The sequence below is a fragment of the Molossus molossus genome, unplaced genomic scaffold, assembly GCF_014108415.1.
Source record: "Molossus molossus isolate mMolMol1 unplaced genomic scaffold, mMolMol1.p scaffold_m16_p_19, whole genome shotgun sequence".
NCBI classification, from domain to species: domain Eukaryota; kingdom Metazoa; phylum Chordata; class Mammalia; order Chiroptera; family Molossidae; genus Molossus; species Molossus molossus.
In genome coordinates this window covers 1,907,354-1,928,104 of record NW_023425354.1, presented here as the reverse complement: position 1 = coordinate 1,928,104, position 20,751 = coordinate 1,907,354, and the positions used below count along the sequence as shown (strand labels likewise).

The 20,751-nt window shown below is 60.6% G+C and overlaps 1 protein-coding gene and 1 long non-coding RNA gene across 2 annotated transcripts; both read left to right on the top strand.

Moving 5' to 3' along the window:
* The first annotated feature begins 2,014 nt into the window (after positions 1-2,014).
* Positions 2,015-5,407, top strand: LOC118634532. Its single transcript, XR_004960371.1, has 3 exons — positions 2,015-2,167; positions 2,641-2,845; positions 5,161-5,407. It is a non-coding gene; the product is annotated as an uncharacterized LOC118634532 (long non-coding RNA).
* A 119-nt stretch (positions 5,408-5,526) lies between these two features.
* Positions 5,527-19,716, top strand: CARD14 (caspase recruitment domain family member 14). Its single transcript, XM_036269050.1, has 16 exons — positions 5,527-5,618; positions 7,906-8,095; positions 10,081-10,306; positions 11,472-11,609; positions 12,415-12,740; positions 13,495-13,662; positions 14,347-14,466; positions 14,796-14,921; positions 15,155-15,304; positions 16,093-16,200; positions 16,615-16,757; positions 16,893-16,975; positions 17,362-17,422; positions 17,581-17,773; positions 19,111-19,228; positions 19,475-19,716. Exons 3-16 carry the CDS (start codon positions 10,096-10,098, stop codon positions 19,714-19,716), a joined length of 2,187 nt encoding a protein of 728 aa, XP_036124943.1. The 5' UTR covers positions 5,527-5,618; positions 7,906-8,095; positions 10,081-10,095.
* Positions 19,717-20,751: the final 1,035 nt, after the last annotated feature.

Here is a 20,751-nt window from a genome sequence, read left to right as displayed (position 1 = left end):
GGAAACGCGCTGCCTGTCGGTGCCGCTGATGCCCGACGGCAGCCCGCGCTGCACGTGTCTCCTCGGGAAACCTGGAAACGGCTCCGATTCGGTGGCCCGCTTTTAACCGCCTACGGAGTCGAGTGTGGAGACAGAGGCCACGCCTGGGGGAGCGGACACCGGTCCTCCGACGTCCGCCGCACAGGGGCCGGGCCGCCTGACCCGCGGGGCGCGCCCCCTCCCGGCCTCGGACGGGCCCCTGCCCTGCAGAGAGGACCCCGGAGGCGATGGCGTTGTGCTGCCAACACAACCAGTTGTGCCAACTCACCCTGCGCTTCCCTAACTAAGTACCCGCGCCTCCTGCAGCACCCACCCGGGCGCTGAACCGCCCTCCGCCTGGCCCGTTCCTTCTGTTGTCTGAGAATCTGGTGCCGGTGACCACTGCCCTCCCACTGCTCTGGCTCCATCACTCGGCACGTCCTTCATGCAGGGCCCTGGCCTGGAGCGCCGGAGCTCCCTCCTGCTGTGGTGTAGTTAGAGCAGCAGAGTCGGTTCGTCCACCAAACCAGGCACCAGTGACCGGGTTGTAACAGGCTGATGGCCTGCACGCAAGTTCCTGAGGGTTTGTTCCCGGGACACTCACCCTGCCGTCAGAACAGGTCCAGCCCTTGCAAGAGAATTGACCCAATAAGCGTGCTTGGCAAGGTTGCCTGTGTTAATTAGTAAATGTTTATAAAGCTAAGTTTCTTTTTTTGGCTTTATCTTTTAGACTTTTTTGTTGTTGGAAGTGTTACCGATATCCCCCCTTTTTCCCCATTGACCCTCTCCCACCCCCTTCCTGCCTTCCCCAGCCTAGTGTCGGTGTCCATTGGTTGTGTGTATATGCATATAAGCCGTTATTTGGTTTATCTTTTCCTTCCCCTCCCACCCCCCCATTCCTCTGTGTATTGTCAGTCTGTTCCCTACTTCCATGATTCTTTCTTAGTCTTTAAAATAAAGAGAAATGTAAGTTCTTCAGTCTCCCCAGCACACAGGGTTACCCAGCGCCTCCTGTGAGGTTGCACACACACTGTCTTGTAAGCCGTGCTCAAGGGCTGTGTTGTAAAATGCAAACCTCAAAGACAGTGTAAGAAAATGTTGCACTGGCTGGTTTGGCTCAGCAGTTAGAGCGTCAGCCCGTGGACCAAATGGTCTTGAGTTCGATTTCCAGTCAAGGGCACGTACTTGGGTTGCAGGTTTGATCCCCGGCCCTGGTCAGGGGTTGTCTGGGAGGCAGCCAATTGATGGGTCTAGACACGTCGATGTTTATTTTTTATCTCTCTTCCTCCCTCCCTTCCACTCTAAAAAAAAACCATTGGAAAAATATCCTCGGGTGAGGCTTAACAAAGAAAAGAAAAGCATTCTGTGAAATCTCTGTAATTTTTACATTGTTTTTATGTTGAAAGGAGAATATTTTAGATATACTGAGTTAAATGTTACTTTATTTTTTTTTATCCTCACCCGAGGACATTTTTCCATATTTTGTTCAGATAGTGTGGGAGGGAGAGAGAGAAACATTGACATGAAAGGGACACATTGAGTGGTTGCCACCCGCACGACCAACCAGGGCCGGGGACAAACTGCAACCGAGGTGCATGCCCTTAGCGGGAACCGAACCCAGGTCTCTCTGGACCGCAGGCCAACACTCTAACCGCTGAGCAAACTTGCCAGGGCGAGTTAAATGTTACTTTAAGTTCATTTGTTTCTTTTTACTGTTAAAATATTGCTACGTTACAGAAACATTTTCACTCTGGTGATAGTCCTGTTGGCAGTGCTGTTGAAAGGACTTCACAGCGCTCCGGGGGTGGAGAGAGCACAGGGCGGCAAGGTCCGGAGTGAGGAAGGGTGGAGAGAAATCACTGGCCTTTCCTACTCAAGCCCGGGCCCAGGGCCTAACCTCACTCATGAGCCATCACAACGCTTCTGTGACATTTTAGGCCATTTTCTGACAATGTTTCTTTCGCTGTGAATACACATCTCAGAGACCTCTTCCTTTTGTTTGACACCAATAATCTTTTACCTTTTTAGGGCAGAGTCATGAAAATGGTGGAGCTGAGGGGTGGGACAGGTGTCGGTGCAGTCTCCTGGGGAACGGTGCTCTCGGGAACAATGGGGAGCAAAGCAGACTGTCTTCCTTGGGGTCCTTGTGGTAAGTTGAGTCAGCTTAGATACCCATCCCTCAAAACACAGACAGACACGCCTGCGCCTCACTTCTCACACCCTCTATATGTGGGGAGGAGGTCACCTCACCTGTGTGCACTAGTCTCAGGGAGGGCCGTGTCCCCTTGGCTGGCCTAGTGCACAGTAGGTGTGCCTGGTTGTCCAGGAGCCCCCGGAGCTCAGGCTGGAGTGCTGGGGAGACAGGATGGCTCTGTGGGCTGCTCCTCCTGACCTGCTTTCTCCGGCCCAGGCTGGACTTGGGGTGTAGACGGTCAAGGTGGTTCGTCTTGTCCTGGGCAGGAGGAGGTTTGCGTGTAGTGTTCCTGGGCTGGTCTGGTTTCCATGAGTCATCACCACAGAAGGTGATGTCCTGGATCAGAGGGGCTGTCCCCGAGGAGGGACTTCCTGCCAGAAACCCCACCCATTACCTAGTTCTCAATGGCAAACACTATTCCTTTCTAGGTGCGGCCCTCTCCAACCCACTCACCTGGTGGCGCAGCCCATGAAGCCTGTCCGGCCTGACCCCACCCGACTGGCATCGGCCGTCTGGGCAGCAGACGTGTGCGGAGCATCTCCGAGGTTCTGGGCTGGGTGTGAACAGGACAGACGGCGCTGCCCTCCCAGGCTGTGTTCCGGAAAAGGGCAAGCCTGCAGAACGTGCCCAGCAGTAAGCTGATGCAGTGTTTACATCGTCAGTAATGCGAATGGAACGAGGCACAGGGAAGAGGGCCGTGGGTCATGGACACCGGTGGTGCGAGGAAGGGCCACCGGAGTTGTGAGAGGGCGTGGCCACAGTAACACCCTGGGAGGAGTGTTAGGAAGGGGGGCCAGGAGTTCGAAGACCCCCAGATGGGCAGTAGGTTGGCATGATCAAGGGATGGAAGGCCAGTGTGGTTGTGGCATCACAGATGTGGGCACAGTGGGGAGCGGGAGGAGGGTGACGGGCAGATCAGGAAAGGTCTTACAGACAATGCAGTGGAGCCTCCGTGCATCTCGGCTGTCCTGGCAGCCACTTCAGGGGGTCCTTGTGCGGGGAGAGGAGTGCATGGTGCCCCAGGATGAAGGCACCTTGGCTCCACAACAGAAAGACAAAGAGTTCCTGTCCTCTGGAGGCGACAGGCTCATAGTGGGGAGGTGGGCAAGGAATCAGAACACACAGTACGCCAGGGAGTCATGGGTCCAGTACGGAAAAATGAGCCAGAAAAGGGGGTGAGGTGTCTATGATGTTAAATAGAATGGCCTGGAAAGGCTTCTCTGGGAAGGTAGCCTTGAGTGGAGTCCTGAAGGAGGTGAAGGAAAGAACATTGCAGGCCCAGAGAATGGAAAGTGCAAAGGTCCTGGGGCAGGAACATGCACAGAACACCAGACCAGCAAGGAGGCCCCTGTGTGTAGAGCAGGTGAGGGGTGAGGTCTGCAAGCTCAAGATAAGCAGGCCCTCGTGCCTGGGTTATGGTGAGGACACGGGGGCTTATTGCCCAAAGGGAGTGACATGACAGGACCCTCCCCCCTGTATAGGGTCACTCTGCCTGCTGTGTTGAGAACTGGCTATGGGGACCATGGGAGGCAGCTAAGAGATCATTGCAGGGTCCAGCTAGGTGCTGACCAGGCACAGCCATGCAGGTGTCCAGCAGGTGTGGGTTCTGGGTGTACAGTAAAACTTCCATAGGATGGAAGGATTCTGGCGAAGCGGTGTCCGTTATATAACCAAGTATGTATGTTAAAAAAATTGACTAATTAGTTTACCTGTTTTTATTTTTAAATGTTTTTTATTTTTTTTTCAGAGAGAAAGAAACATGGATGTGAGAGAGAAACATTGATCTGCTCCCTCCTGCACATCCTCCCACTGGGGATGGAGCCCACAACCTGGGCATGTGCCCTGACCGGGAATCGAACCGGGACCTCTTAGTCCATGGGACTGTGCTCAATCCGCTGAGCCAACACCAGCCAGGCTACCTGTTTGTACCTATGTAGATACATTTATATAATTAAAATTAAGCATGTATGAAAAGTTTAATTTCACAGGAAAGTTTTGTGTACGTGTTATTGTAATTTTGAATTTACACTGAGTAGGTGTAGTGAACAGGTGTGTTCACCCGTCACCATGAGTCAGCAGATGCACACAGCTGGACGTGGCTTGGAGTGTGAGCACAGCGGGCTCCGGTTAAAGCTGCCCCGGAAAGACACAGACGGTGCCGTGTGCTCTCGGGCTCATCGTCACCCAGTGTGGTTGATGAGCAGTGACTCTCGGATTTAAATATGTAGACTCATCCTGGACAGCTTGGCTCAGCGATTAGAGCATCAGCCCACGGACCAAAGGGTCACGGGTTCAATTCCCAGTCAAGGACACACACCTCAGTTGCAGGTTTGATCCCCAGCCCTGGTTGGGGTCATTCGGGAGACAACCAATGGATGTGTCTCTCTCACATCGACATTTCTTTCCCTCCCTCCCTCCCTCCCTCCCTCCCTCCCACTCTATCTAAAAATCAATGGAAAAATACCCTCAAGTGAGGATTAACAAAAAAATTAAATTAAAAGTAAATAAATATGTATGCTATAGCTGTAGGTGTGTGATATTTACTTACGTCAGCAGAACTACAAGTTTTCCCAACATACAGCCTGTTCACTGAACTGTGTTAGAAATAACAGTGAACTAATAACAAAAACAACCTGTTCATTGACACATCGGTTGTTTGTCTCCCTCGTGACCCCAGCCGGGGCCAGGGATCGAAACTGCAATGGAGGTACGTGCCCTTGACTGGGAATAAAATCCACAACTCTGGTCCGTGGGCCGAGACTCTAACCACCGAGTCCCACCTGCCAGGGCTGTTCATTTCATGATGAGAAAATCTTGATTCAACCTATTATAAAATTAACAGGGTGTTACTTTTCACATATGACCTACAGACCAGAAATTGTGTCCGTTAAATCCCGTCTGTGAGATGGAGGTCTGGAAAATCCAGGGTTTGCTGTGCGTTCGCGGAGGAGAACCGAGACCACCACCAGAGTGGAGCAGTGACCATCACCCATTTCCAGACGGGTCTGCTGGAATTGCTTAGAGATGTCCCATGCGGACCGTGAGAACTGGAGGGACTCCAGACGGGTCCTGGCGGTCCCGACGTGGTCTGAGGGATCGGTGACGGACCCGGCTGACCGTCACAAACGAGAGGGTCTCCCCCATGCCGAGGCCAGGTGTGCGGGCCATTTCCACAAGGTTCCCACGGGTCTCAAACTGCACGTGCCAGCCTGCTGTGGGCGTGTGCTGGGCTCTGAGGCGGGGAGGCCCACGTAGTGTCACTTCCCTGGGCGGGGCGGGGCGGGGCGGAGATGCCTGTCAGACCTGCTCGTCAGCTGCTGTTCAGCCGAGACTGTCAGAGACTGTCACGGTCGTCCCTCCTGGAGGACCAGGACGGGCAGCATGGAGTCGGTCCTGAGGAGCGCAGGTCAGCACCCAGGGAGGGTGGACAGGCCCCGAATGGGGTCTGAGGACTGTCCTGGGGCAGGGGCGGGGGAAAGCCCGGCTTCCTCCTGAGAAGGGCGTGGTGCCTGCTTTGTGGACTGTTTTTCGCTTGGTTGAGTTACACGAGCGCTCTGGCAAAGTTCGCCTTCACGCAGGACAGTTTGGGCCATGCTGGGTGGAGGATGCTCTGTTTTGGGCTCCGATGTCCGCGTCGTTGCCCAGGATGAAAGAAGGGTGAGGAGGCTTCCAGGTTCAGGTGTGGAGCACGGAGGACCAGCTGCCTGCTCGTGGTGCGGGCAGAGCAGACACGGAAAGTGGCACTTTGGTGCCAGACTGGAGCTGAGGAGCACAAGGGGCACTTCTTCCTTCTGTGCTTGGGGCCCATCCGCCTCACCCATCACATTTGTGACTGTCCATCCCCTAAGCGTTCTCTAAGGCACTCCTTCCTGCTCTGGAGCCCTGTGTGTGCGTGTGCGTGTGCGTGTGCGCGTGCATTCCCCTCCCCACTTCACAGGCGAGACAACCCTGGGGTACGAGAAGAATGTTGATGGGGGAGGGGCCAAACAGGAGGACCCACATCGCAGAAACTTGGGACTCTGGTGATCTTCAGCCCGGCGTCGTGTTGCTGTAGGTTAAGAATTCTGCGGATTTCAAAACACCCTTAGGATCTGGGCTGCGCCCTCGTTACTAGCAGGATAGGACTCACCCCTGTTCAAACTGGTGCTGAGTTGCAAGGAAACCCTCACGGTTTTGTTGCCAGGTGGGGTCCTCTGAAGGGAGGGTGGGCGAGAGTGGCTGCCCCTGGGCTGCGCCCACTTACACCCAAACCCTGAGTGGCTCCGGGGGCCCAGGAGCCAGGGGCAGTTGGGTGGGGTTTAGAGAGTCCTGGAGAGACCTCTGTCTTCAGCTGCCCAGGCAAGGCAGCTTCTGGCTTGAGCGGGCCCTGGCTTTCTGAGCTCACCTTGATGGGAGGGGCTCTGAGAAGGCAGGTGCTCTGAGACCGTCCACAGGAGGCCAGTGGGGGTGGGGCTGGCAGTGGGACTCCGGACCCGCCCAGCAGGAAGGCAGGGGCAGCGGGCCTCGGAGGCGGTCGTCAGGACGCCCAGGGTCTCGGGCTGGCCCTGTGGCCCCTTGGCAACAAGGCGATACTATGATACCAGAGACCGTGCTGGAGTGTGATTTGCTAAAAACAAAAATCAATATTTAGCTCGAATTTGGGGGTCACTGACTTCTCGGACCCAAGCTCATCCAGGGCCGTTGGCTGCAGTCTCAGGAAGGCCTTGTGGTCACAGTTGGACCTTTCACAGTGGCTGTTTGCTGAGCAAGTCTGGGGGCCGTAAGGGCTTCATAGAGGTGCTGCGCTGTCTTGTGTTAAGTGGAGTTGAGAAACCCTGTCCCAGGAGTGAGCGGCCGCCGCCTTCCCCACTGACGCAGAGCTGAGCACCCAGCTCCTGCCCCTTCCCCTGGCTCTTCAGAACTTTCCCCAGCTCAGCAGCCCCTGCCATCCCTGGTCTGCGCCTGGGCTCTCGAGGCCTGCATATGAGAGGGTCCTCGTCCAGCTGCCCCCGCCCCCACCCCGAGGCCAGAAGTCCAAAGTCAGGGTGTCAGCAGGGCCACTCCCTCTGAGCACCTGGGAGAGCTGTCCCCACCCTCTGAGCTTCTGCTGCTGCCGACAGCCTTTGGGCCCGCCAGCCTGCGTTGGTTGTCACCTGGCACCCGCTGTGTGTCTGGGTCGCTTCTCACGAGGACACCCATCATATAGCATGTGGGCTCAACCTAATAGCCTCATCCTAACCTGGTTACATCTGCAATGACCTTATTTCCAAAAAAGGGTCACACTCAAGTGTTGGGGATCAGGACATCAACATATCTTTTGGGGGAACACCACTCAACCCACAACACCCTGGTTCATGAGCATCCATTAACTGTCCCCTTAAGAAACCAGGAATGAACCAACAAAGGGCAGCGAGACAGGCCTCCTGGAGGGCCTGCCCCCCTGACTCACCTGCCCGCCTGTCCAGCAGGCCTCCCTCGGGCTCCTCTCCCAGGGACACTGGGGGGAGGTATCCATGGGTCTGGCCACGTGGTGAGGGGCCCAGGGCGCCCACAGCACACGGCACCTGCCAGCTCCCCTGGGTGTCCGGGGCCTCAGAGCCCAGTTCTCTTTCGAGTGCCGAGGAGGTTGCTATGTTTACTGAGCAAACCCTGGGTGAAAGATCTGTCTCTTGTTTCCTGGATCAAAGTTTGTCTTTTTCCCCTCCTTGCACTAGTCTTTGGGGGCCTGAACTTTGAGTTTTGGAGCAAGTCACATGGTGTGAAGTAGTCGTCAGATCACCTCGCAGTGGTTTGGCAGGCTCTTCTGCCCGGCCCGGTCCTGCCCGGGGTCCTGCAGCCAGGAGGAGACACCGGGCCCATCGCCCCCTGACCAGCTCCTGCGTGGACAAGCGGACGCTTCTCTTGGTGAGTGCACGCTGTGGACCGGGCCCCACGGGTGGATTGTGGGGGGCTGTCCACGGAGAAGGACCCTCCGACAGCTGTTTCCCACTCTCCCCAGTTTACACGGTTGACTCGCTCTGGTTTTGGAGCATGGTCAGTGTCCACGCCTTGAAGGCATTCAGTGGCAACCGGTGCGGTGTCATCCCAGTGAAAAGAACCAAATCACGGGGATTCCTGGGTCCGGGAGAAACACCTACCTGTGCCCACCTGTGCACAGGGACACTGGCAGCACGGAGTGTGATGAGAAAAGGTGGAAACAACGTAATACCCAGCCACAGGCCCATTGCTAAACGGACTGTGCCTCATTCACATAATTGAATCCGTTAAAAAAGGTTTATGTAGCCATATGTATCCGTGTGCTAAACCCGGAACACCTGCGGAGGTGGTGCCCCGCCCAGCGGGACAGCTGCTGTACAGTCGACAGTAGAGGCGCCGTGTGAAGTTACTGTTTGCATAGAATCACGCCAAGTGCTGTGTTTGTCCCCACGTTGGCTGAGCGGAGGGAGGGGAGGGGGACAGCACAGGACTGAGCTTCTCTAACGACGTGTTTCCTTACGAAGGCGTCTGAGGTCCAAAGTGCTAGTGCGGGTTGGACGTGCGAGGTGGGGGTGTGACTGACTGTCCTGCCATGTGCAGGGCTTTTGAAAAAATGTTTTTATTGATTTTTTTAGGGCGAGAGGAAGGGAGAGAGAGATAGAAACATCAATGTGAGAGAAACATCGATCAGCTGCCTCCCGCACATCCCTGACTGGAGATCAAGCCCACAACCCGGGCATGTGCCCTGACCGGGAATCGAACCAGGACCTCTCAGTCCCTGGGACGGCGCTCCCTCCACTGAGCCACACCGGCCGGGCTGCAGGGCTTTTTTATGTGCCTGAAACATGCACAGTGTAAAACCATTGTAGAAGGATGTAGATGGGTCATGGGCTGAAGACCTCACACGGGGAAGAGATGAGTGGGAGGAGCAAAGCTGTCCCAGTGGCCGGACAGGGCGGGCCCAGGGCGAGCTGGGAGGGCGGCTGAGCGGAGCCCTCGGAGGTCCTCCCCACAGAGGGCTTGGATTCCAGTAGTCAGCATGCCGCTCGGAGAGCTGAGAGCTGACGTTTTGGGCCGGTGATGGGCTGCTTCAGGCACATGCCCCAGGAGACCTGGAGCCTGGGACCCAGCCAGGGGTCTGCCAGGCTTGCTGCAGCTCAGCCCTTGGACACCAGCCATCTGAGATCCCAGCACCCCTCCAGCCAAGGGGCGTGGCCTTGACTGCTTACCCCCAGGCTGTGCGTCTACAGAGTCGGTCCCCTAACCCATTTCCCAGGGTCTCAGCGCGAGTGTCAGGTGTCCACCGTGCCAAGTACAGCAGGATGCTCTCTGTGTGAGCGCCCGTGCCCCAGCCCTGCTTCCCACGGATCACCCCACTCGCACCCCGCGATGTGGACCCGGGGCACTGCCTCTGGGGCCAGTTCCAGCAACCTCACGTTCGCCCTAGGGCTGCGTCTCAGGGCTTCGCCATCACCCTAAGGAGCCTCTGCAGGCATCTCCTCCCTCCACGCCCTGCCACGTGATGTCGGCGTCACAGGTGTGCTGCCGCCTGTGGACGCCCACCTGTGCTGTACACGCAGAGGAGATCCAACCTCCGGCCCCCGGGGCTGCACCCCCCCACCCCGTTAGAATGTGTTGCCTAGACCTACCTCCTAGGTCAGTAGCGGTCTGGACGGGGGCAGCCGCCTGCATGTCAGAGGCAACCCCAGGCCCCCGAGCGCAGGAGAAACCCAGGTCTCGCTCTGCCCCGGGCACCAGACTGATGTCCCATCCGCAGGTCACAGGACACCAGGACCAGGGCTGGTGTCCTCGTCCCAATCGGCCGTTTCCTACCCTACCGGTGGCGTGGGGAGAGGTGGTCTGAAGGGGGCCGCGGCACCGGTTCCAGCCCTCCGTCCACCCTTTCCGGGCAGGGCAGGGCCCCGGCCATGGCAGAGCTGTGCCGCACGCACTCCGCGCTGACCGCGCTGGACGAGGAGACGCTGTGGGAGCTGACGGAGGGCCACCGCGCCAGGATCGTGCGCAGCGTGTGCCCCAGCCGCCTCACCCCCTACCTGCGCCAGGCCCGCGTGCTGAGCCAGCTGGACGAGGAGGAGGTGCTGCACAGTCCCCGCTTCACCAACTCCGCCATGAGAGCCGGTGAGCGCGCCGGCCCTGGCCCCGCCCCCCGCCTGTGCCCGGCCCTGGGCCCCGCCCCCCGCCTGTGCACCGGCCCTGGGCCCCGCCCCCAGCCTCTGCCCGGCCCTGGGCCCCGCCCCCGGCCTCTGCCCGGCCCTGGGCCCCGCCCCCAGACTGCGCGCCGGCCCTGGGCCCCGCCCCCGGCCTCTGCCCGGCGGAGGCCGAGGGACCCGAGCTCCAGACCTGGGGACCCTGTGTTCCATTCCCCGGGGCTGCCGTAACAAGTGACCACGAAGTGGGGAGGCCTCCAACGGCAGAAACGAATTCTCTCAGTTTGGAGACTAAAGGTCTGAGATGGAGGTGTGGGCAGGACCACGCTCCCTCTGAGGGCGCAGGCCAGGGTCCTTCCTGCCTTTTCCAGCTCCTGGTGGCCCCAGGCATTCCTCAGCCCGTGCCCCATCCCTCCAGCCTCTGCTCTGTCCTACGTGGCCTTCTCTGTCTCTCCTCCTGTCTCAGCAGGACACTTGTCATTGGGTTTAGGGCCCACCCAGATTACGCAGAATGCTCTCCCCTCGAGGTTCGTAACTTAATGACATCTGCAAAGACCCACTTTCCAAACACGGTCCTACTGGCAGGTTCCAGGTGGACACACCTTGGGGGCCACGAAGCAGCCTGTTCCACGTCTGCGGCGTGGGCACTGACGGTCTGTGTGTCCATTCAAAGCGGGATGGCTCACAGCGCCACCTCCGAGGCTGTCCGGAGAACTGAGTCCTTTCTGTCTATAAGACACTGGTTTCAGAGCCCGGGCCTGCTGCCTGTGAACCTCAAACGCAGGAGAAATGAGCCCAGGCTACTGATTCAAACAGTAGCTGCTGTTGGCACCCTCCCTCCCACGCGCGAGGGGCACACACCTGCGCGAGGGGCACACACCTGCGCGTGCCCCAGCAGCCTGGCAGGTCTGGAGAGCAGGTCGTCTCCTTTAGTCTTTTACCTCCGACTCAGCACTTGGGTCGTAGCAGTTGCTCAGTAAATACCAGCCTCGCCCTTCTCGAGACGCTCCCACTAGGAGGGCCGAAGGAGCCAGTGTGCGCCCCACCCCTGGGGTCCTGGCTCCTCGTGGTGCAGGGATCCCCCCATGGGGAAGCCTGTCCGGCTCCTGGGTAGCCAGACTGCTCTGTCCCCCAAGGGCACTTGCTGGATCTGCTGAGGACGCGCGGGAAGAACGGGGCCCTGGCCTTCCTGGAGAGTCTCAAGTTCCACAACCCCGACGTCTACACGCTGGTCACCGGGCTGCAGCCCGACGTGGACGTCAGCGCCTTCAGTGGTGAGCGCTTGGCCTTGGACCAGAGCTGGGTGTCCGTGTAGCCGCCGGGGTCCCGCCTGGCTGGCGCGCTGTTCCCGACACCTTTCCTGACACCGTCAGGCAGAGGTTCCGTCCCTGTGCCCCCTCCAGTGTTCTGTGGGTGAGAGACCCCCCCACTGACTGTGGCGGGTGGGCAGGTGGGGAAGGAGCCCTTGGCCTTGGGCTCTAAAAGGAAACGTCCGTCCCTAACTCGCCACACCAAGGGAGAGCCTTCGGGGGCGGGCAGAGGGGACGTGTCCTCCCCTGGAAGAGCTCTGGGCCTGCAGGGGGCCCGTGCCGGGTGGGGGGCAGCCAGTCCTGAGCAGAGGCGCCTGCCAGGAAGTGTTCACTCCGGCTGGGCGGCTGAGACCGGTCTCAGCACTGAGCAACCGCAGGCTTCCCCAGGGGGTGCTGAGCAGTCTGGGTGTTCAGAGCAGCAGGGCAGACACCCCTGGAAACCGCGCGGGAGACAGGTCTGCCTTTCCGGCCTGCGGGCCACGCCTGCGTTTGCAGATCTCTTATGAAGATCTGTTATTTTCTTAGGATGACGTTGAAGTGCGTTAGCACGGAGCACATCTGGGCTGAGGAGGGGACCCGGGGGCTGAACCAGGGGGGTGCACAGGGAAGCCAAGACTGGGTACTCCTTGTGCAAAATCTCAAGTGCAGTTCAGCCTGGAAGACTTGAAGGAGACAGACCAGGGTGGGGTCCTCTCGAGAGTGTGGGTGCAGGAAGCAGTGTCCTAGAGGACAGGAAGGGGGTGAGGTGTGATGCCCAGGCCTCCCCCAGGGCTCATGGAAACGTCCAAGCTGACCGAGTGCCTGGCCGGGGCCATCAGCAGCCTGCAGGAGGAGCTGAGCCAGGAGAAGGGGCACAAGGAGGCGTTGGCACGGCAGTGCCAGCGGCTGCAGGAGCGCCTGGGCCACGCCGAGGCGCGTGCCGAGAGCCTGCAGCAGCTGGAGGCGGACCACAGCCGCATGAAGCGCGAGGTCAGCGCCCACTTCCACGAGGTGCTGAAGCTCAAGGACGAGATGCTCAGCCTGTCACTGCACCACAGCAACGCACTGCAGGAGAAGGAGCTGGCTACCACGCGCTGCCGCGGCCTGCAGGAGGAGGTGCCTGCCCGTCCCCCTCCGCCTGGGCGCCTTCCCTCCCACCAGCCTTGGCTGAGCCACCCCTGAAGGAAGCTGACCCTTTGCCTTCACCACCAGTTCCCCTTCCTGTAGCCTCCGTGCATCGAGCCTGCCCTGTCGTTCCCCAAGGCCTGGCTGGTCTGTGACAGGCCACTGTGGGGGGACCACCCACCAGTGTTTGGGTGGGTCTGGCCATTCTGGGCTCAGAAGCAGTGGACCCACCAGCTGTTGATACCCCGGGGACAGTGGACCTTAATCGCCCCTCCTTGTGCCTCTGAGCTGGTTTTGGACTTGGGCAGGGGGACGGGGGTGTTATTAGGAGCCCCCTCTCAAACCCCAACAATGTCTTTGACTCACTGTTCCGTTGCGGATCATTATCTTAGTGATCGGCGGCAGGTCTTTCAATGTTCATCTCTTATTGTTTGGGCGTTTGCTTTTTGGCTTAACTATGTATGGCATTGCTTTTTCTTTAATTTTTAACTTTTTTTAGAAATAATTTCAAATTTATTTTTTAAAAATCTACAAATATAGTAGTACAGAGGACATTCCTGGGCCTTAGTTTACAAGTACGCTCTCTGTCTCTGCACATGTGCACGCACACACACATGCATGTGCACACATATGTATATACACACATATGAGCACGTATGCACACACGTGCGTGCGCGTTTCCCTGGGCCTGGGCCTGGCCAGGGCACGCTGTCCAGCGTCCCTCCCGTGCTTCTGCTCCCGGCAGCTGTACCTGATGAAGCAGGAGCTGCAGCGAGAGCGGCTGTCGGCCTCCTGTGAGCGGGACTTCCGAGAGCGGTCCCTGAAGATGGCCGGTGGCCTGGAGCCTGGAGCCGAGGAGCTGAGCCGCCTGAAGGAGGAGAACGAGAAACTCCGCTCCCTGACTTTCAGCCTGGTAGGTCCTGGTGCCCCCTAGCATGGTCCCCTTCCTCCCCGTGGCCCCCGGACCCTGGGATGCCCACAGGCTCCCGCTGAGGTGTGGCTAAGGACCTAGTGATGGGGACCTAGTGACGGCCCAGTGCTGGCAGAATGACCAGGACGTCCGCTCAGCTCCTCTGCTACAACCATGCTGTTTCAGAGTGGATCGGGCTGGTTACAAGTAATAGGGTTCATTTTAAAGTTGGGGGGACAGGGAGAGACACCTGTGTGCCTACAAACTATGCTGCTGGAGAGCGGGAATTCCAGGGCGCAGAGGGGTCAGGGATGCCCAGCGCCCTGGAAGCATGCAAGCCCCGAGCTCCCCTTCTGTCTCTGAGTCAACAAGGGCCTACTTTTGAGCTGTCCGTCCAATAGGCGTCCCCTGGGCGCAGGGCCCGGCGCCACACGCCTGGGTGGCGAGCTCACAGCCCTGCTGCAGAGGGAGCGCCAGGAGACTCCAGCGGGAGCTTTCACCCTGAGGATCCTCAGCTTCCAGCATTTTCCATCTCAACCAGCCACGCACAGCAGACCCCACGGGCAGCCCTCCCACCTGACGCCTTGCCCCTCCCGAGTGGGCAGTCGTCCCTGAACTCAGCCACGCCCAGTCTCCCCGGGCCGGCACGTGGGAGGCAGGGCCTGGGCTGACCTCTCCTTGCACCAGGTGGAGAAGGACATTCTGGAGCAGAGCCTGGACGAGGCCCTGGACAGCAAGCAGGAGCTGGTAGACCGCATCCACTCCCTGAGGGAGCGGGCGGTGGCGGCCGAGAGGCAGCGAAAGCAGGTGACCCTCTAGTCCATGCCGAGGCAGGACCGAGCTTGCCCGAGGGGCGTGTTATTTCTGCTGACTCCTGTTGCGGATGTGAGGGAGGCAGGCAGAGGGGAAGTGTTGGTGCCCCCTGGGACTCGGGAAGAATGGAACCACCGCAGGTGCGGCAGCCTGGCGGGTGCTGGGTGTGGAGCTCCGGTGATGAGCGCAGGGACTCTCAGTGGTCCTGGAAGTCGGGTAGGGAGAGAATGGGGATTCGCCTGTTTCTCCTCGGCACCACTGTGCTCCCCCTGGGGCTCCCCACCCACCCAGCCGACTCCACGGGCTCTGTCCCCTCTGTCCAGTACTGGGAGGAGAAGGAGCAGACCCTGCTGCAGTTCCAGAAGTCGAAGGTGGACTGCGAGATCTACCGGGAGAAGATGACCGCCCTGCAGAGCCAGCTGGCCGGGCTGCAGAAGGAGCGGGACCAGGTGCGGGGGGCGGGGGCAGGTGGGGGGGCGGGGGCGGCAGCTGTCCCGGGAGCCCCCGCCTCGCGCGTGCTTGTGCTGGGGGCCGCCGCCCTGCCCTCCGTGGCAGCTGGTGCCAGCTCTGGGGTCTGTCCTCCCTCGGTCTGCCGTTACCACCTGTGGCCTTTCTCTGCCGGGCGCCCCCGTGCCTCCCCGGCCCCTTCATGCTCCGGGCGTCCTTGTGTCTTGGCCCGCAGGCCTACGCAGCCAGAGACAAGGCCCAGGTGGAGATCTCTCAGAGCCTGACGGAGAAGGACGCCCTCCGCAGGGAGGTGTTTGAGCTGACCGACCAGGTCTGCGGCCTGCGCCAGCATCTCCGCAGGCTGCAGGCCGCGTCGCCGCAGCGGGTGAGCCCGCCCTGCCGTGGGCCCGGAGCGGGGCGCAGGGCTGGGCCCGGGCAGGCTGTGCGTGGGTGGGTGCGGTGGGAGCCGAGCCGGGTTGGCATCGGAGATGCACAGTGGCAGCTGAGGCGACTCCGCCGCTCCCTTGACGGTGGGGCCGTGCTCGTCCTGGAAGGGGAGTCCAGGAGGTCTGGGGCCTTTCAAGTGTGGTGTTGGGATGAGGAGAGAGAGCAGGCCGAGCTGAGCTAAACCTACTGTGAGATCTGTTCTGGTCTTGCCGGCAGCTCCCGGCACCCGGTGGGAGGCCGAGCCGGACCCTCCCCTGTGCAGGCCCCAGCCCTTCCTCCTCCCCCTCCCCACGTCAGCCATGGTCACTGTGCACACACACATGCACACGCGCACATGCACACACACACACACACGCACACGTGTGCGCACACGCACATGCACACACACACACACAGACTGCACACCGCCACCTGCTGTATCTGCACGTCAGAGGAGGGGAGAATCTTCCTTCCCTAACTGGTCTGCCCCCACCATTTTCTGTGTGCCGTGTGCATAGACACAGCGTGCATACGTGATGTACCGTCTGTGTAACCAGTAAGGAACCACGCGTGCCCTCTAACAGAATGCAGCGTCCTGGTGGTCAGCCAGGGGTCCCACGCTGGGAGGAGGGGACAGTCGTTTTGTCTGGAAGCCGACGACAGAGCGTGGTGACCAGGTAGAAACCTTGAGGCACCCCAGGGGACCTGTCCTGAGTTAACCGGCCCGCCCTCCCGGTGCCTTTGCAGCCCAAGCAGGACGCGGGGCCCCGGGAGCCCTATCGGAGGGAAAAACAGCGGTTGGTGCGCATGTTCGCCATCGGCCCGAGGGATGACAGCGACTGCAGCTCCTCGGAGGTACCGCGGGCCCACTGCTGGGGCAGACAGGGCGCAGACGGGGCCCCGCCCGCAGGGACGCTGCAGAGACCTCGTGGACAGGGGCTGCGTCCAGGCCACACTATCCACCTGGCGTCCTCAGGCCCCCACTAGCGTCGTGCATGTTACACCGACAGCACATGACCACTGGTCTCTCAGGACCTCGGTCACTATGTGTAAAACGGGACCATACTGCCCATTCCGCAGATTTATCGGGAGGCCTGAGAGATGTAAAATTCAGGAGGCAGCTGCTGGAGGGCTGGCGTACAGCAGGCGCTCAACTGAAGGGCCCTGGCTGTGTGCCCCTCCCGCCCGCCTCGGGCCCTGTGCAGGGGCCAGGCGGAGGGTCGCGGGCATGCGTGTGAGCTCCAAGCTGACCCTGTTCCCTCGCTGTAGCCTCAGCTCTGGTCGGACCTGAGCGCCACGTCCAGCCGCGAGCTGGTGGACAGCTTCCGCTCCAGCAGCCCGGTGCCGCCCAGCCAGCTGTCCCTGTATAAGCGAGCCACAGAGGACCTCTGGGAAGACTCCTGGTCTTTCAGGTGGAGGGCCGGGCACCGGGCCAGATGAGACGGGTCCCCTGGCAGCTCACCTGGGACAAGGGCAGGGCAGGCGCCGGGTGCCGGGTCTGAGGAGCAGGCGATGCAGCCATAACGGCTCCCTCTCCCTCCTTGCAGCTTCTCCGAGGTGGACTGGGGAGCCTCCCCGGGAGCTAAGTCGAGCGACACAGACCTGGATTACGAGATTGTAGACAGAGCCGGTGAGTGTCCCTCTGGGCTGGGCCTTCAGGAGGCATGTGGGGTGGCGGGGTAAGCCGGAGGCAGTCGCTGCCATGCGGAAACGCAGGTCGGTACCGAAATGCGGGCCCCAGGTTCCGCCGGATTTGACTGGAACCAGAGGTCCAGGTTCCAGGTTTCCTGTCTCACAAGATGTGGGCAGTGCTCAGATATCACAGAGGACACAGCGTAGGTCAGACCCTGGCAGGTGCAGCTGGCCGCCAGCTCCTCCTGTCTGCGGGAGGTGAGCAGGGGGGAGGATGAGGCTCAGTGGAGGGACCGTGGTGGGCGGCTGGTGGGCGAGGGGCACAGGTGAGCGAAGCTCCGTCCGGGGTGGGGCCTCGAGGGCTGAGGCTCTGCTTCTGCCTAGACCTTTCGGACTCTGGGAGCACCCCGAAGCTGGTCTCCAGGGGCCTCTGCGTCTCAGCCAGGTGAGCGGAGGGCAGGGCGGGGCCAGCAGGGGGCAGCGAGGAGCCAGCTGGTGACAGCCTGAGGGGGGTCCAACCGGAGGGGCATGGAGAGTTCCAGAATGCTGGCCAGGGGCTGGTGGGCGGAGCCCTGGCTGCACCTGAGCCCTCCCCTCCCGCAGCAGCGTCCCGGTGCGCCGGAGGCCGGCCCGGAAGATCCTGAGCCAGGTCACGGCGCTGGCCTTCCAGGGGGACGCCTTGCTGGAGCAGATAAGCGTCATCGGCGGGAACCTCACGGGCATCTTCATTCACCGGGTCACCCCGGGCTCGGCAGCGGACGGGATGGCCTTGCGCCCCGGCACCCAGATCATGATGGTGAGCGGGGGCTTTTCATTGCCCTGTGTTCTTTAATGGTGGTTGACTTACTGTCAGTGTGTGTGCGTGTGTGTGTTAAAATACACACAACATAAAATTCGCCATTTTAACCACTGTGGGCATCTTTTGAAACTTTTTATTGTGAAATATTCATGCACTGCAGGAAACATAAATGTGCAACTTAAGTTTTTTCTTTTTGGTTAATCCTCACCCAAGGATATTTCTCCATTGATTTCTAGACAGAGTGGAAGGAGAGAGGGAGAGAGAGGAACATCGACATGAGAGGGACACATCGATTGGTTGCCTCCCGCACGACCGACCAAGGCTGGGGACGAACCGCAACCCCGTGGCCAGCGGGCCCACACTCTGACCGCTGAGTAACACTGGCCCGGGCAATTTAATTAATTATTAAGTGAAGACAGTGCGGGGAGGTCTTTGATGTAGCCGAAAAGCAGAACTATTGAACTTTAAGCTTTTTAGCAATAGCAAGAAATTCCCAAAACAGGCATCACCCATTCCTGAGGCTTGCCCGTTCCCCCGGGAGGAAGCTGGGGTAGGTGGTGCAGGGTGAAGGTGGGCACTGAGCAGGGCAGGGAGGAGGCCGAGGCCCTTGCTCAGGAGTCCCGTGAACCCCACGGGCTTCTTCCTCCGAACGGGGGCCCACATGTTGAGCCGTGTTCTTCCGTCTCGAGTGACCCGGAACCGAGCTCCTGCTCCGTCACCAGTAACCCTGCTCCACAGGACACGGAAGCCCTTCGTTCCGTGGTCCTCAGCCCTCGTGGGATCCTCAGCTGTCAGCTCGCGTGGGGTTCCAGTGGCAGAGCTTGGTGTTTGGGGGACAATGCTGAGGCCCAGGTGGGGCCGGTTCAGTCCCAGCAGCGTTAGAGACACGTCTTGGTGTTTTTCTCGTCGTAAAAGTACACGCTCCCCTCAGCTTAAAGCAACATGGACTGACCGGAGCGGCAGGGGGAGCCCGTGAGCTGGGTAGAGGCCTTGCGTCTGGGGGTGGAGGCGGGGTGCGCCGACCACCACACAGTGACCCGGCTCCGCGTGTCCACAGTCCCGAAGCTGAGCGCCTGTGACCCAGAACGCTAGGGCGCAGGTCCAGTTTTGAGCAGGCCCTGGCCCCGGGGGTGGCGTTGGCGTGCGCTCCGTGGGCTGGCGTGGGCTCGGGGGGTGTGTGTGGCCTGGAGGAGCCGAATCCAGGTGTCCTGGTGCGGGGCCGTGACAGAGGCTCTGGGGGTGCGTTTGGATGGCTGGGGCTAGCGGCTCCTCTGTGAGGTGACGTCCGCACTCAGACTCGGTCGCTGGAGGCCCACCAGGTGACTTGCCCTCAGGTGGATTACGAGCCCTCCTTCAAGGCCGTCCTGGAGGACACGACCCTGGAGCAGGCCATCGGACTTCTGCGGAGGGTGAACGGCTTCTGCTGCCTGTCCGTGAAGGTCAACATGGAGGGTACACCCTCCCAGCGGGAGCCCACCTCTCGGGACTTGCCAGCTTGTCCCATCCCTGTGGGCCCCTGGCTCACTATGGAGCCACCGTACCCCAGGCAGTGGGGGACCTCCCACACCCTGACTCCAGCACCAGAAAGGCTCCTGAGACTTTGGGGTGGTACTTTCTGTCTCCTCCTTTCACGTTCTAGAAACTTCCTCGTGCAGGGTTGCTGCCTCGGCTGACCTGCCCTCTGTCCTCCTCGATCAGGTTATAAGAAGCTGGTGCAGGACCTGGAAGCCAAAGTGGCCACGTCAGGGGACTCCTTCTACATCCGGGTCAACCTGGCCATCGAAGGGCGGGTGGAGGGGGAGCTGCAGGTGCACTGCGGCGACGTCCTGCACGTGACCGACACCCTGTTCCAGGGCCGCGGCTGCTGGCGCGCCCACCGCGTCAGCCCCTACAGCACCCAGGACACGGAGCGCGGCACCATCCCCACCTACGCCCGGTGAGCAGCCAGGCACCGACCCCAGCCGGCGGGACCCCGCCTGGCCTAGTGCAGAGCAGAGCAGCCTCCGTGGGCCGGCAGGAACGAGTGTGTGTGATGAGACCCCGAGAGCGGGGTCCCCAGGTGCCACCTCCGGCTCACTGCTTGCGTGGGGCTCTGTGAAAGGGACGGACCTCAGTTCTAGAGCATCCGGGCCAGAGCTTCTCAACCTCAGCACCGTTGACGTTTGGGGCTGGCTTCCTCTGTTGTGGGGGGCTGTCCTGGGCCCATAGGGCACTGAGCAGCATCCCTGGCCTCCCTGTGCCCCTACTTGTGAAAACCCCAAATACCTCCAGCACGGCCAGCGTCCCCAGGAGCAGGGTGACCAAGCCGGAGTGTTGAGGACCGTTGGCTTAGCACAGAAAGCCCATATCCTGGGGAACCCTCGGGCCTGGGCCAGCTAGGCCAGCGGCCACCCCCTGGAGGCAGCGTCACGCCTGCCGAGAGCTGTGTCCCCGATCGGCCGTCCTGCCCATAGCGTGGTGTCAGGTGAGGCGCCTCTGGAGCCTCATGGCAAACCCCAGTTCCCTGGAGCTCAGCCCGCAGGCTCAGGGAGGCTGGGACTGCGTTCCCACGTGCTGTCCCCGGGGGGCCAGTCCAGGTCCTCAGGCCACGCTGGAGCAGCGAGGGCAGGAGCTGAGTCTCCCGGGCTCACCCCCGGACACTCAGTTGGCACCTGCAGAGAGGGCTGAGGCTTAGCAGGTCTCAGAGGCCCTGGGGCGTGAAGCCCTCCCTGCAGCTGGGTGGGTCTGTCCCCTGCACAGGGCTCAGCAGCTGCTCATCACCCTCCTCCAGGACATGGCCCTGCAGAGCAGCACCTCCCGGAAGGTGAGGCGCCCTGCACTGGGGCCCTGCTGGGGTCCTGCTGGGGTGGCCCGGCCTCTCTCCCCGGCCTCCCTCCCCCGCCTCCCTCCCCCAGCTCTCGTCCCACTTGGGGAGGGGCCCCGTTCACCTGCCCTCCACCTGGGTCCGCACGGCACTCAGCCTGCACACTCCTCTG